Source organism: Typopeltis vanoorti, chromosome 3 (assembly GCF_054136105.1).
Source record: "Typopeltis vanoorti isolate ZY-2024b chromosome 3, IOZ_Tvanoo_1.0, whole genome shotgun sequence".
In the NCBI taxonomy this organism is placed as follows: Eukaryota; Metazoa; Arthropoda; class Arachnida; order Uropygi; family Thelyphonidae; genus Typopeltis; species Typopeltis vanoorti.
The window spans coordinates 93,746,400-93,760,974 of record NC_143551.1 but is presented as its reverse complement, the minus strand read 5'-3'; the positions used below and the strand labels follow the sequence as shown (position 1 = coordinate 93,760,974).

The 14,575-nt window shown below is 38.6% G+C and overlaps 1 protein-coding gene across 10 annotated transcripts in view; it reads right to left on the bottom strand.

Annotated features, from left to right (window-relative positions):
- Positions 1–14,575, bottom strand: part of LOC150108392 (uncharacterized) — a 628,716-nt gene that overhangs the window by 360,833 nt on the left and 253,308 nt on the right. For all 10 annotated transcript variants that reach the window (XM_090415800.1, XM_090415806.1, XM_090415807.1 and 7 more), the window contains one exon: positions 3,144–3,287. In XM_090415800.1, the coding sequence (XP_090271926.1) occupies positions 3,144–3,287 (144 nt within the window). The remainder of the gene's footprint in view (positions 1–3,143; positions 3,288–14,575) is intronic.

The window sequence follows — 14,575 nt, the reverse complement described above, 5'->3', positions numbered from 1 at the left end:
GAGTGTGGTTAGCAGGGGTGTTAGAGCTGGGTTCTTTACTTTTAGAGTGGTAAAAGAGTGGAATAAGCTGCCAGAGTCTGTTGTGGGTGCTATGACGGTGAACGAGTTCAAGACAAGGTATGATAGATACTGTGAGAATGTAATCGCATAGTTGTGTGGACATGATGTTTAGGGCCTCCCTCGATGAGTCTAAGGACTCCTGGCGCCCGAAATAATAATAATAATAATTAATTTTCCTTCCTACCATGTGATCTTTCTTCTCTCCAGTCTATATCTCATTAGTTGAAGTCCCCCATAACAATCACTTAACTAGTACTCATTGTACTAATTTTGCAATGCATGTCTTCTAGATCATCTGTGGAACTCCCTGACCTATAGCAATAAACAACTGTATATTTTGTCTTACTGGCCTTAATCTCACACCAGATTGTTTCAAACGAACAGCCACCCTCCTGCTTGTCTCCTATTCTTTTTGGTTGCAATTCATCCATTATCATCAGCATTACTTCTCCTTCCATTCTATCTTTCTGAAAATACTAGACCCTTCACATTCAATCCCTATAACTACATCATCTGCTATTAGCCAAGTCTCATTAATGCTTAAAACCTTTGGCGAGGTTGCACTAACCGCACCAAAAGTCCCTCGCCTAAAACTCCTCCCTTCGTTCCTGATACTTCTGGCATTAGTATATAGAAGCTGCAGCATTCCTTTAGGTACTTACCAAACTTTACTTCCTGAATTGACTACGTTATTCAATATTTTTGCATGAGAGACTAGATTCCTCACTTGGTCATTCTCACACTCATTCGCTTCATGGGATCTTTCACAGAACCTCACTTACTTCCACCCTAATTGCTTAAGTTTCCCTGAATTTGCACTTCAGCATGCTCAGTGAACAAAGCTCTATCCAGGCACCTAATACCAAAACCATTCAGATGCAGTCAGTCCATCAGCATTGTAAAAAATGATGTTTCAACAAGGACATCACCAGAACTTTCTTTGTTAACTGTTTTGGGAGAACCTCAAGTCTTAAGTCCTTATGAATAAAGAGGAGTGACATTTTCCATATTGGTCTGTCATGTTGCATGGATAATTAGAAAACTGGTACATTTATAATTTATACTGGTATCACATCTTTTGTTTCTTACTTCTGTTATCAAAAGGTGTATCAATGGTATCATTACTTGGTTGGGACTTTGTTATGGTCCTTAAAACCATTGAGGAAGAAGAATTAATGCTCAAGTGGTTTTTTTTGTTCAGTACCAGACTCTTCTCCCATCACAGAGCCACACATGTATGTTTACTCTCTGGCAAGCAACGACTGCACTCAGGATTATTCCAGATGGTATATGAGCACTGCCTTGGGCCCTGTCCCTGGGCCATGGGGATGGAGACTTACTGCAGTCCACTAACTGATTCATCCTGTACAGGCCATCCAGGACTACCCATCTTGCCGAAGCAGAGGCCAGAGTAGTGCAAGACTACCAGGATCTTTTACAGATGTCCACGGGTTGCACCACATGGCAAAATGGCAGCAAGGCATTGGATCCCAGTGATGGTAATCTGGAAGATAGGATACTAAAAGAGACTCAGGAGTAAAGAGTATCTGTGAATAAAAGCAAAGAAAAAGTGTAAGAATGAAAAGGGCTAGTACCATCAGGTGTAGGAAGGTCTCGCAACTCTCTTTATATAAACACTCAATAAATAACTCAATAAGAAATCTAGCTTAGTTTCTGTAAAATGCAAATTTTTCTTCCAAACACTCTACACTTAGTTGAGATAGTATTTTGCAAGTCAAACTGTTCAACTTCATGATACTGGATTGAAGATTCATATTCTTCAATGACAGATGGCTGCAGATCTGTCAGACTGCCCAAAGTAAGACAAACTACATGATCATGGGATCTAATAGACACTTGGAAGGTTGAGAGGAGAGGGTTTATCTTTAGGTGAAGAAAGGATATCATAATATTAATAGGTTTTAGAACTTTAGCTATATGTTCAGAAATCCCTTTAATATAAGGGAATGGAATCCAAGTGATATCTTCAAGATTTCCTAAAGATATCTTCACGAATTTAAGACCTCTCCAGTTGTGAGAGCTTCCTGTACTGACTGAACTTTTTAAAACAGATCTGACGACCTTAGATTATACTGTTCATGGGAAGTATTATTACATAATTTCTATGCACATTTCTAATTATCATATTATTGTATTTTTTATTTTTATTTATTTATTTATTCACTTTTTTAAATAACTAGGAATTTTACTGAGTGACTGTTGTCCTATTAATGCTATAGTAGTGCTTTTTGAAAATGATTCTTTAAATGTAATTTTATATCATGTTCCATTATATCAATGTGCTGAGGAAAATTTTACAGCTAATAAATTAATTTCATGTAAATTTAAGTTTCCATCTTTAATTTTTCTAAACATGCCAGCTCATGTACCTATATTAACCTCTCTACCATGGCGGATGAAATAGTGAGACCAAATTGCACTTCTCCATGTTATTCAATAGGTGTTACAGAATAGTATCCAGATTTTGTTGGATGCCTATAGATGTCATGGCCGGTTGGGGTGTTAAAGCAGATGTTATTTTGTAAAGAATTGCAACATACTGTATCCTGGATGGTTAAAGGATGTTTACAGCCACACTTAAAATTGGCATCTTGAAACAATTATCCCAGTTATACCACAGAAGATAACTGAATAACAATTATACCACAAAAGTACTAGAAATTAAACTAATCTATAAAGCAGATTATTTTTATATCTGAAAAGCATTAGCACAGAATAAGTTAAAGATACCAAGCAATTTTAAACCTGGTTTTACTCCATTTCCATTGCAGGTGCAAACTTGACTTTTAGTCTGTTTGCTTACTTGGGAAATGGAGTAAAACCAGGTTTAAAATTGCTTGGTATCTTTAACATATTTATACCCAAGGTAAAAATACTTTCTAGCACAGAATAAATCTACAAAATAAAATGATACACATTCATTCTACAGATTAATCAAAATTATTTGCACAATGCACAGGTCTTTGTTAGTATCAGAAATTTTTCCAAGTAAAAATTAAATGTAATATAAAAAAATACAAATTACAATTACAATTATTTAAAGAATTATTAACATTCTTTACCATCACATCCATCATTAAATGCATTTCTTTTATAACCATGTGGACACTCAGTTTTAGAAACACAACGAAAACTACCAACTGCATTTACACATGTCTGTATTTCTGTGTTGCAATTGTGCATCCCTTCAACACATTCATCGGTATCTGAAACATATTCAGTAACATTCAATGGAAATTAGTTAAAAAAAGAGAATTTTAAAATAATGGTTGAGAACTACCATTCAGAAATATTAATTTAACAGTTCTATTTTTAAGTTATACTAATAATAAATAAAGCAAGCAAAAAGAGCACTTGGCATAACCAAAAATTACTGTAAATATGCAAACAAACATTTTGTTTTTTGTAAAATTCTGAAACAGAAAACATTTTTAAATTTTACAAAATTTTAATTGTTATACACATAATTTTGCAGACTGAATAACATGCAGCACTGAGAAGAGGGGGTTTAGTTCCCTGATTAAAAAAAAAATGTTTGTCTCCCAGGGCAGACTGACTAATATTCATACTACCAAGATGAAAAATATACATATACATTATAGCTGGGCCCTGGGCACCCCCACCCACCTCTAGTAACTGCAATCCTGTTGTTCTGGTCCAGAACAGGACCTTTTGGAGGAGTCAATTAATTTAATATATAAACATCTGAAGATAAAGAATCAGAAGATAACAGGTATAAAGAAATTCAGATGAAGGATTAAGAGAAGAGGAGAAAAAAAAAGGTAGGGATGAAGTATGAACTCATAGGTTACATACACTTCATCCCTTCACAGATAATGAGGGAAAAAACGAACAGTCTTTCATGTGCTACTGAATATATTGATTTTGAATGATGTGGCGTATATTCCATGTATTTATTATCAAGATTGAAGGGGTTATGGTACAAAAGTGTGAGTGGTGAGAGAGTGCATTGTAAATGTTTCATCTGTGAGTAAAAGAAATGTGATTCATGTGGAAAGCAAGAAAATGAAGTTACAAATATTAACAATGTATGGAAAGATAGCAAAAGTGTTCTGAAGAATATGGAGTAGTGAATGCGATCAGACAAAATGTGAATGAGAGCATGAAAGAAGTGGCTTAAAGTAATGTGAATGATGAGGTGACAGTAAGGAATAAAACAGTGGGTTTATGGAGTCCTTCACAGGATAAGGAACTAAAGTGACTGAAAAAACGTTTGTTGTGTGATACAGTAGGTGAATAAAAGAAAAAGTGAATGGAAAAAGTATGAAAGTGTGGGAAACTGGAAAAGAAGAAGCAAGAAGAAAGTATTGCATGGAGATTCAATGATAAGAGGCTTAATAAAAAAGTGAGGAAAGCATGTTTCCCAGGTGTGAAGATCAAGGATGTTAATGAAGCCATTAGTATGCAAAAGGGATAATTGAAAGGGTTGACTGCTTTGGTTAGAACACATGATTTGAAAGGAGAAAAAGATGCAATGAGAGAATATATGAAATAGTTATTGAAAGAAGCAAAAATGAAGAATAAGGAAGTAAACATTGTAAGTCTGCTGCCTTGGAAGGACAGGACAGTGTTCACTCCATATATCTCATACCATACTTGGAAGGACAGGACAGATCAGATTCACTCCATACATCTATAAAGGAACTTTATAGAATGTATGGAGTGAATCTGATGGATAAAAGGAATTATATATGCCTGATGGACTACATTTGAATGGTTTTAAAGTTAGATGTTTGAAGAAAGTGTTGTTTAGGGAGAGTCTGGAAGGTCAAATCCAGGAAAAATAGATACATTAGGGGAAAAAAAAAAAAAAAAAAAAAAAGCATGTGTCTGGGCACCTCTGGGACAAATGAGTGTGTGTAAAGAAATGGTTATGCAATGCTGAATGCAATTACACAGGTTTCAGATTTAAGAGGGTTGATAATGACACAACATTACAAGGGTAATTGTGGGTTCAAGGAGAGATAATGCATGTATACAAATGGCAGAAGTATCAGAAAAAAGAAGAGTTTTAGGCACTGATAAGCTCAACTTAGCCAAAATCAGTGTCATTTTAGCACATTTGGAATGTAATGTAGCTTGCCTCTGTATATATATGAAGTAGGTTCCAAAAGTTTCTAGCCTGACATACAAAATTTGCCCCAATTTTAAAACGCCTTGTGTGATAGACAGTACTATCTATGGGGAGGTACCAGTTTCAACTGTCGACCTGTGTCATTCAGTTAAAAGCATTCGTTTCACTCACATGTGGCATTAAGTGACTGTAATGTTAAAAATTGAGTACCACGCTGTGACTGTGAAAGTCACAGCGTGGTACTCAAGAAATGGGCTAAACAGTTTCATCTAGGAAGTGAGAGATCAATCGAAGATGATCCTCATGAAGGTCGGCCTGTGGAAGTGATGAATGAGGAAAATGTTTCTCTTGTTGAGGAAGAACTGCTCAATGACTAACAGCTGAAGTGTAAAGAAATCTCAGCAAGGTTGGGCATTCTATAACAACCATCTTTTGCATCATTAACAAGGAGCTTCACACAATGAAGGTCAGTGCAAGGTGGGTGCCCCGGCTTCTCACTTCAATTCAGAAGGACCATCATGTGATTTGTTCCCACAAGTTTTTAGAGTTTGCTAAGAGGAATCAGAGAGAAGTGTTGGAATCCATTGCCACCAGGGATGAAACCATTGCCCTTTATTATTGTTATTATTATTATGATATGATACATCCAGGGAGTCCAAAGACTCATCAAGGGAGGGCACCTACTCTACAACTCTGTGTCTCCACCACTGAATCCACCAACTACAATGAACCACAACAATACCAACACCATCTGCCAACCACCACCACCACTACTAGTATTTTCACAAACATCCATGCCAGTGGTGGGATTCGAACCCACAGCCTTTTGGCTGGAGATCAGATACGTGAACCACTCGGCCAACAAGGTCGGCATGCTCCTCTTTTCAAAAGGGAATCTATGGAGGGGTGCAAACCCCTCCATAGATTCCCTTTTGAAAAGAGGATCATAAAAAGAGGGGTGCGAAGCACTGCTGAGAAAAGTCAAGGTCACTGAGTCCACAAGGAAGATCATGACAACGATCTTTTGGGACTGCCAGGAAATTCTCTTGATTGACTTCAAAAGAAATACCACTGTGAATGCAGAATATTATGCTTCACTCCTGCACAAACTATGCAATGCCATAAAGTAGAAGAGATGAGGAATGCTGAGTCTTGGTGTTCACCCGCTTCACAACAATGCTCCAGTTCTTATGGCTATTGTTGTAAAGGCTGCAATGAAGGACTGTGGCTTCCAGGAGATAGAACACCCACCCTACACCCCACATCTAGCACCCAGGGACTACTACCTCTTCTTGAAATTGAAGAAATAGTAAGGTGTGACACCTTTTGGTTACTTACATATATGAAAATATGACTTCTGAGTTATTTCAACCTTGGTATCACTTCTAGGTCTGGCTCCCACTAATGAGATCTCAATAAAGGTCGAAATCGGTCTGGGTAGTGACCCTTCCCATATGTATAGCATTATATATGTCAGAAAGGATATGAAATACTAAGGCAAGTGATGTGAAGTTGCCCTCTATACATATGAGTTGCCAAGTCCTGAAGAAGCTAAGAATATAATTTCTTGGTATCTTTAATTCTAAGCATAACCAAGTGGAAAAACTTTCAACAACTATCTCTAATCCAGTGTACTTTAGTAATAAGTTGTGACACCTTTTCCCTACTTGTATATGGAAATATGTCTTTTGCATTACTTCAATATCATCACACTGATTGGAATGGGAATTTGGTCAGTTTTGGAATTGTGGTGCGTTTATTATATTATGTGTCTTGAAGATCATGCGTTTTGTGAATCAGTGTTCTTACCAAAACAGTTCAGAGGTATTCAGCAGTACCGGTAAGGGCGTTTTTTTTTTTTCTTCCAAACTTTAGATACTTCACATTGATAGTCATGGAAAAACAGCTAAATGAGACAATATTTGAGGAGGTATATAGAGAATTTATAAGACTAGGTGAACTACTTAACAACATTTTGAAAGTTTATTTTTCACTTGGTTAGAATATAATAAGTTTAGTTAAATCCTTTATCCAAGTGTGAGCAAACAAAGTTTGCACCTGAAAGTATCTTCAGGACTGGGGTAAGGTGATACAACACCAGGACAACTCCTTGCAAAGGTGGAGCAAGCTACCAACCCTCCTATCTCAGTATCTCTCATAATGCAAAACACATCTCCTTGCGGATATGTATAATGTTATGCATTAAGGGAAGGGCCACTACCCAGTCTAGTTTCGACCTTTATTGAGGTCTCTTCAGTGGGAGCCAGGCCCAAGTGGAGATACCAGACAGAAGCATTAGCAGGTCATCTCTACCTATAGGAGTTGCAATTGGTGTGCCACCTTTTTAATAAATTACTCTGGATTTAGAGAAAGATGTTGAAAGTTTATTTTTCACTTGGTTAGAATATAATAAGTTTAGTTTAATCCTTTATCAAAGTGTGAGCAAACAAAGTTTGCACCTGAAAGTATCTTCAGGACTGGGGTAAGGTGGTACAACACCAGGATGACTCCTGCCTGGCTCCCACTGAAGAGACCTCAATAAAGGTCGAAACTAGTCTGGATAGTGGCCCTTCCCTTAATGCATAACATTAGACATATCCGCAAGGAGATGTGTTTTGCATTATGAGAGATACTGAGATAGGAGGTTGGTAGCTTTCTCCACCTTTACAAGGAGTCTGCCTGGTGTTGTACCACCTTACCCCAGTCCTGAAGATACTTTCAGGCGCAAACTTTGTTTGCTCACACTTGGATAAAGGATTAAACTAAACTTATTATACTTAACAACAATTGGCCGGGAAAAGTGAAACTTTACAACATGTTTCCTCCGGAAAGTATCACAGACGTCGCAGAAGATCAGTTAGAATCAGTGCCTTCTACTCCTTCAGTAGAAGTGCGCGCACGCAAAAAGAGAAGAACCACACAATGACAACGAAATGGAACAGGATTCTCAGGGTTCGGACACCGCTACTTCTCCCAAAGAAAAGGTGCTTCCAATCATCCTTAGAGAAAAGCAGAAATGGGCAGCTTTAAGATCCACAATGTCCAATCTACACATCGGCTTCATTAAGGCCAAAAACATGGACCAGCCAGCAACAATGACAGACTGTAGAAGGTTGACCAAAGAACTGGACTATAGAGGCATCCAGTATCATACTTTTGCGCTCAGCTCGGGAAAAAAACTTAAAAGTGGTCCTTCGTGGTGTTTGTGAAGACATTGACACAGCAGAAATAGCTGCTGACCTTAATTCTCAGGATCTGCCTCCGGTCAAGATCAGCAGAATGTACCAAGCAGACAAGACTCCCATGCCATTAGTCCTAGTAGAGAGTCACAAAATTTACGAGGATATCTACAACTTAAAAACAGCTTGTGGTCTCATCGTCACTCCAGAACCACTCAGGAAAAGATCATCTTCTGGGCAGTGCCACAGGTGCCAGAAGTTTGGCCATGCCCAGAATCTATGTAGGGCTGAATGTAGATGTTTGAAATGTGGGGACAGCCACCCAACCAATACCTGCACTAAGCCGAGGACCACCTCGGCCGAATGTGCCAACTGCGGTGGCTCTCATCCTGTGAACTACAAAGGATGTACTCGTCCTTTGTAGTTCACAGGATGAGGGCCACCGCACCCAAAGAACAGACGGATGGAGGCAGTCAATCAACCCTCCTCCTACAGTATAAGAACACCAGAGGCCCGGGCATCAAAACCGGAGACTTAGCGGCCACAGTCGGAGACCTCCAAAAATAGAGATACCCAAAAGCAAACAAGAAGTTATGCCGATGTGATCCGCACCAATAGACCAATACCAGAACAAAATCAGCCAACAGCACCTAAAAATCTAACATCTGTTATTACGGCCTCACTAGCAAACATGCTACAAAATTTCAGCCTATCAAACCATACTGAAACCTCCACTAAAAGATTTCTTCGTGAAATGCAGGTCATCCTCACAGCTCTCATAAATGAATAGTAACAAACTCATTCCAGCATCTCTTCAGATCATTGCTTGGAATGCAAATGGCCTCAAAAACAAAATTCTGGAACTCCAAGATTTCACATATAGGTATCAACCAGATGTTTTATTAATCAGTGAAACTCATTTAAGACCCTCAGACAATCCTAAAATAAGGGGTTATCGCCTATACAGAAATGATAGATTACTCTACAGAGGCGACGGCACTGCCATCTTTATTAAAAATTATATTAAGCACCACTCTGTGAGCAACCCTTCAACCACTAACCTTGAGATCAGGCATGGAAGTAGTCACCAGTTCTGCTGGCAGATTGAAACTCTACTCTGTTTACAACCCTCCCCAAAAATCTCAACTGCACTCTGACCTAAATGCCATCTTATGCGTCAGAGAGCCGACCATTATAGCCGGGGATCTGAACTTCAAGCACCCTGCGTGGAATTGCTCAACCACCAACAAGAATGGTTGCATCCTTTCCAATTACTTAGGATCAAGCAACACAGTTGTGGCAGGCCCCACCAAACCAACTCATCTCAGTACGTTTGGCACTGCTGATATCCTGGATATAGCTATCCTGCAAGATATCAAACTTCAATACAGCATTATATCCATGGATGAACTATCATCCGATCACAACCCAATTCTACTACAGCTGGGAAAACAAGAATACCTGTCTCCTCCTTCCCACTCCTACATAGCATGGGAAAGACTGTCAACTGCACTGAAGGATTATATTGGACCTGTTCCTCACATACGCACAAAAGAAGAAGTAGAAACTGCAGTTAAAAATCTCACACAACAAATTAACTCTGCTATAATGGTAGCTATCTCCTACAAATCTGCCTGCAAGCCAGATCATTTGTCTTAAAACGTCCATTGACAATCACGCGATATCGCGTGATGCGAGTTCTCACCGCGCGGCCGATCAAGCGTTATCACGTGGACATCGCTATCAAGTTTCTAAGCGGAATAGTATAGTGGCCACAGTGAAATGGCGCGTAATATTTATATTGGCCACTAGGGAAGGGATCAACTTTCGTGGAGTGGGAATGGCCGCCAGCCATTGTCTATTGTTTATGTTAGCCAGTGCGCACAGTGGCGGCGCTCGGACAAAGCGACGACGCGACGATTTTGTTTAGTTATTCATTGATTTAGCATTCTTGAAGTTTGGTTTTTATTTTGAGTATGGTTTTTTTTTTTTTTTTTTTTTTTTAGTAAGTTCCTATAAATGTTGATTTTTGATAATTTTTTTTTTCTATTTGTACGTTATTTTTAAAAATTCTATGTGATTATAAAAGACTGATAATTAAAGTTATAATTATTATATTTAAATGTTTTTTATTTGTAAAATATATAACTTATTTGACCGAATTACATATCACGCGATATGCATAATAGATATTTAGAGTACATAAATCCTATGTACATAATAATAAATCGGGAGGAATCTTTATCTGGGAGATTTCAATCGAAGGTGAGTTAGCCGATCTCATACGGAGGTAGCAGGGTTTTTTCTCCCGGAAACTCGGGTTTTTCATCCCGCATACAGACAAATTGGCCCTTCAGAACACACGCAATTTATAGACAAAAAATAGCAGTTGTGGTGGAGGTGGGCGGTAGATGCCGTTGATTCGTAGTAGAGGTTCGGTGTAGTAGTTGAGACAGCTGTAGGTGTCCTCCCGCGATGAGTCTTTGGACTCCTTGGAGGTGTCACGAATAATAATAATAATATAATAAATTTAGTTTAATCCTTTATCCAAGTGTGAGCAAACAAAGTTTGCGCCTGAAAGTATCTTCAGGACTGAGGTAAGGTGGTACACACCAGGGCAACTCGTTGCAAAGGTGGAGCAAGCTACCAATACTCCTGTCTCAGATCTCCTATAATGCAAAATACATCTCCTTACGGATATGTCTAATGTTCTGCATTAAGGGAAGGGCCACTACCCAGACTAGTTTCGACCTTTATTGAGGTCTCTTCAGTGGGAGCCAGGCCCAAGATGAGATACCAGGCAGAAGCATTCGCAGGTCATCTCTACCTATAGGAGTTGCCAAATGGTGTGCCACCCATTTTTACTAAATTACTCTGGATTTAGAGAAAGATGTTGAAAGTTTATTTTTCACTTGGTTAGAGTATAATAAATTTAGTTTAATCCTTTATCCAAGTGTGAGCAAACAAAGTTTGCGCCTGAAAGTATCTTCAGGACTGAGGTAAGGTGGTACACACCAAGGCAACTAACTCTAACCAAGTGAAAAATAAACTTTCAACATCTTTCTCTAAATCCAGAGTAATTTAGTAAAAATGGGTGGCACACCATTTGGCAACTCCTATAGGTAGAGATGACCTGCGAATGTTTCTGCCTGGTATCTCAGCTTGGGCCTGGCTCCCACTGAAGAGACCTCAATAAAGGTCGAAACTAGTCTGGGTAGTGGCCCTTCCCTTAATGCAGAACATTAGACATATCCGTAAGGAGATGTATTTTGCATTATAGGAGATCTGAGACAGGAGTATTGGTAGCTTGCTCCACCTTTGCAACGAGTTGCCCTGGTGTGTACCACCTTACCTCAGTCCTGATGATACTTTCAGGCGCAAACTTTGTTTGCTCACACTTGGATAAAGGATTAAACTAAATTTATTATACTCTAACCAAGTGAAAAATAAACTTTCAATAATAATAATAATAATAAAAAAAAAGCATATAAATAATATATTTAACTTATTTTGAGCACAATAAAAACTAAATAAAAAAATAAAAAAAATTTGGCCACCATACGAAATTCCAATTTTCAGCTTGGCAATGAACGTGTTAAGACATCATGAATTTGATCAGAGACAAAAACAGAGCTAGGAAAAGATTCCATAACACGGGTGTGCCACAAGATAAAAAAAAATCTAAACAGATTAAATGGGGCAGTAAGAGATGTGCTCAAAGCCCATAGAGACCAAGTATGAGAAGAAAAGTTAGCCTCCATTTCACCCAGTAGTCACCACTGATCACTCCATCTGGGGACTACTGAAAAATATCAAAAACAAAGACAGATCCCTTTCCCCCAATATTCTCTGACCAGGGCCTTGCTCACACAGATGTAGACAAAGCAGAAGTTATAGCATACAATTTGGAGGAGCAATGCAGGCCTTCGTATGGAAACCTTGACTTTGACCACATATATAAGATTCACAGCAAGGTCAGATACTCACCCAATCTTCCTATCACCAGCACTGACCATACTGCACCAACATCACCTGCTGAGATATATGACATTATTAAAAAATTAAAGAACCAAAAAACTCCTGGGCCAGACGCATTACTAATCGGGTGATCAAACTTCTGCCCTGAAAAGCAGTAGTGCACCTGACCAGTATAATAAATGCAATTTTAAGATTTCACAATTTTCCTTCCACCTGGAAACTGGCTGATGTAATTCCTATACATAAACCAATCAAAGACCCACACCTACTGCAAAATTATCGTCCAATCAGTCTCATCTCCAATCTGGGTACGGTTGTGGAGAAGGCCATCCTCTCACGACTCCAAACCTCAGTAAATGACCTAAACATCCTCCCTAAAGAACAGTTTGGTTTTCGGCAACACCATAGTACCACCCAGCAAATCCACAGAATTGTCGAATTCATCACCACCAGCTACAACTGGCGCCAGTGCACAGGAGCTGTTTTCCTAGACCTATCCAAAGCATTTGACAAAATCTGACATTTTGGACTCCTGCACAAACTTATCTCGGCCAGTACCTCACTAAAAATGGTTCACCTAATCCATTCATATCATCAGAATAGATCAATGCAAATAAAAATCAACGGGTCTACATTGTCCCAGCGCCATATCTTTGCTGGAGTGCCGCAGGGATCTCTACTGTCTCCATTGCTGTTTTCTGTATACATGTCAGACATCCTGCACAATCTGATGACTTCCATTTTGGCCGTATATGTGGACGATTCGGCAATACTAACCAGATCTCTCAGCCATTTCATTACCAGAAAGCTTCAAGAAAACCTTCTAAAGCTGGAGGGTTGGTTCTCCAAGTGGAGATTGGAAGTCAACCCCCCAGAAAAGCTCAGCCATTCTTTTCTCAAAAATGCCAATGTCTCCTGCAGGAGATGTGTTAGTATTCAATACTAAAATTCCTTGGCAGACAGAAACAAATTACCTGGGTGTAATTCTCGACAAAAAGCTATCTTTCAACTAACACATCAAGTCTGTGTGCGCAAAGGCATCTAAAGCCATAGCTCAGATCTATCCGCTAATTAACAGAAACAGCAAGCTCAGCAACAGAATCAAATTGCAACTATACCAGATGACAATTCGTCCTATAATCACCTATGCCTCTCCGGCCTGGAGCCACACCTCTAATACTACTAACATTATCAAACGAGTGCAGAACAAGTGCTTGAAAATGATTCTGAACGCCCCATGGTATATTAGAAACAATCAACTTCATAGAGATGCAAATATTTCCTATATTTTCTCTTTTCTACACTCCTTAGTATCCAAGTTTTTCCTAAAGACGTCCACACCCCCCAACAATTTGGTTCAGCAAGCTGCAGCATACGAGGCTACGGACATATTCAAATATAGAAGACCAAAAGCTATATTAGCCTCCTATAGCGATGCATAATCTCCATGTCCATTCATGGCGAGCAAACTGCTCATAAATTTTACCCTCACTGTAACCACGAAAGATAGCGAGGAATATGAAAAGCATCTTGCTTCACCCCTAAAGACAAATGTCAATTGTCAATTCTGGGTATCACTTCTAGGTTTGGCTCCCACTGATGACATCTTGGTTTTTGGCAAGATAAGTACTTTGGTTTTCTTTTTTTTTTTTATTCATTTTGATTTTATTATACTGGCGATAGTGGTTGTTTTGCCCCAACTAGTACTGTTTTTTTTTTTTAAAGTAAATATTAAGATTGCTGGTTGTGCAGTTAATATTGGCATTACGGGATTACTTTTTGGTGGTATCATGGCCGCCATTTTACAATAGCTCAAATAGAGCATTTGCTGGTAGTGTAGAATTATTTTTATATCATGGGATTATCCAATTCTGAGATAAAAAAAAAAAAACTTTCAGCCTTACAAATGAAAGGGTTTTTTTCCTCTCTCTTACGATCAAACACAGAGGTTTTAGTCTTTTTCCTCACCTGAGATATAATGGTACCAATTTCTCCAAGGGTGCAAACTCTAGGAAATTAAATTTCAGGATGAAGGAAATTTCAGAAACAAGGGTGAAGAAGCAAGACAGGTGATTAAGGTTTTAAAAGAGATAGTTGGTGCTAATAAGATTTATTATTTCACCCTGTATGACAGATGGAAATATTTAATTGTAAAATCCAGTAGTGAGTGAATAAGATTGGGTGTGTGGGGTAACATGAAAATGTAAAAGGTAGGTCCTGCCTTAGTAATTTACTCGCATCT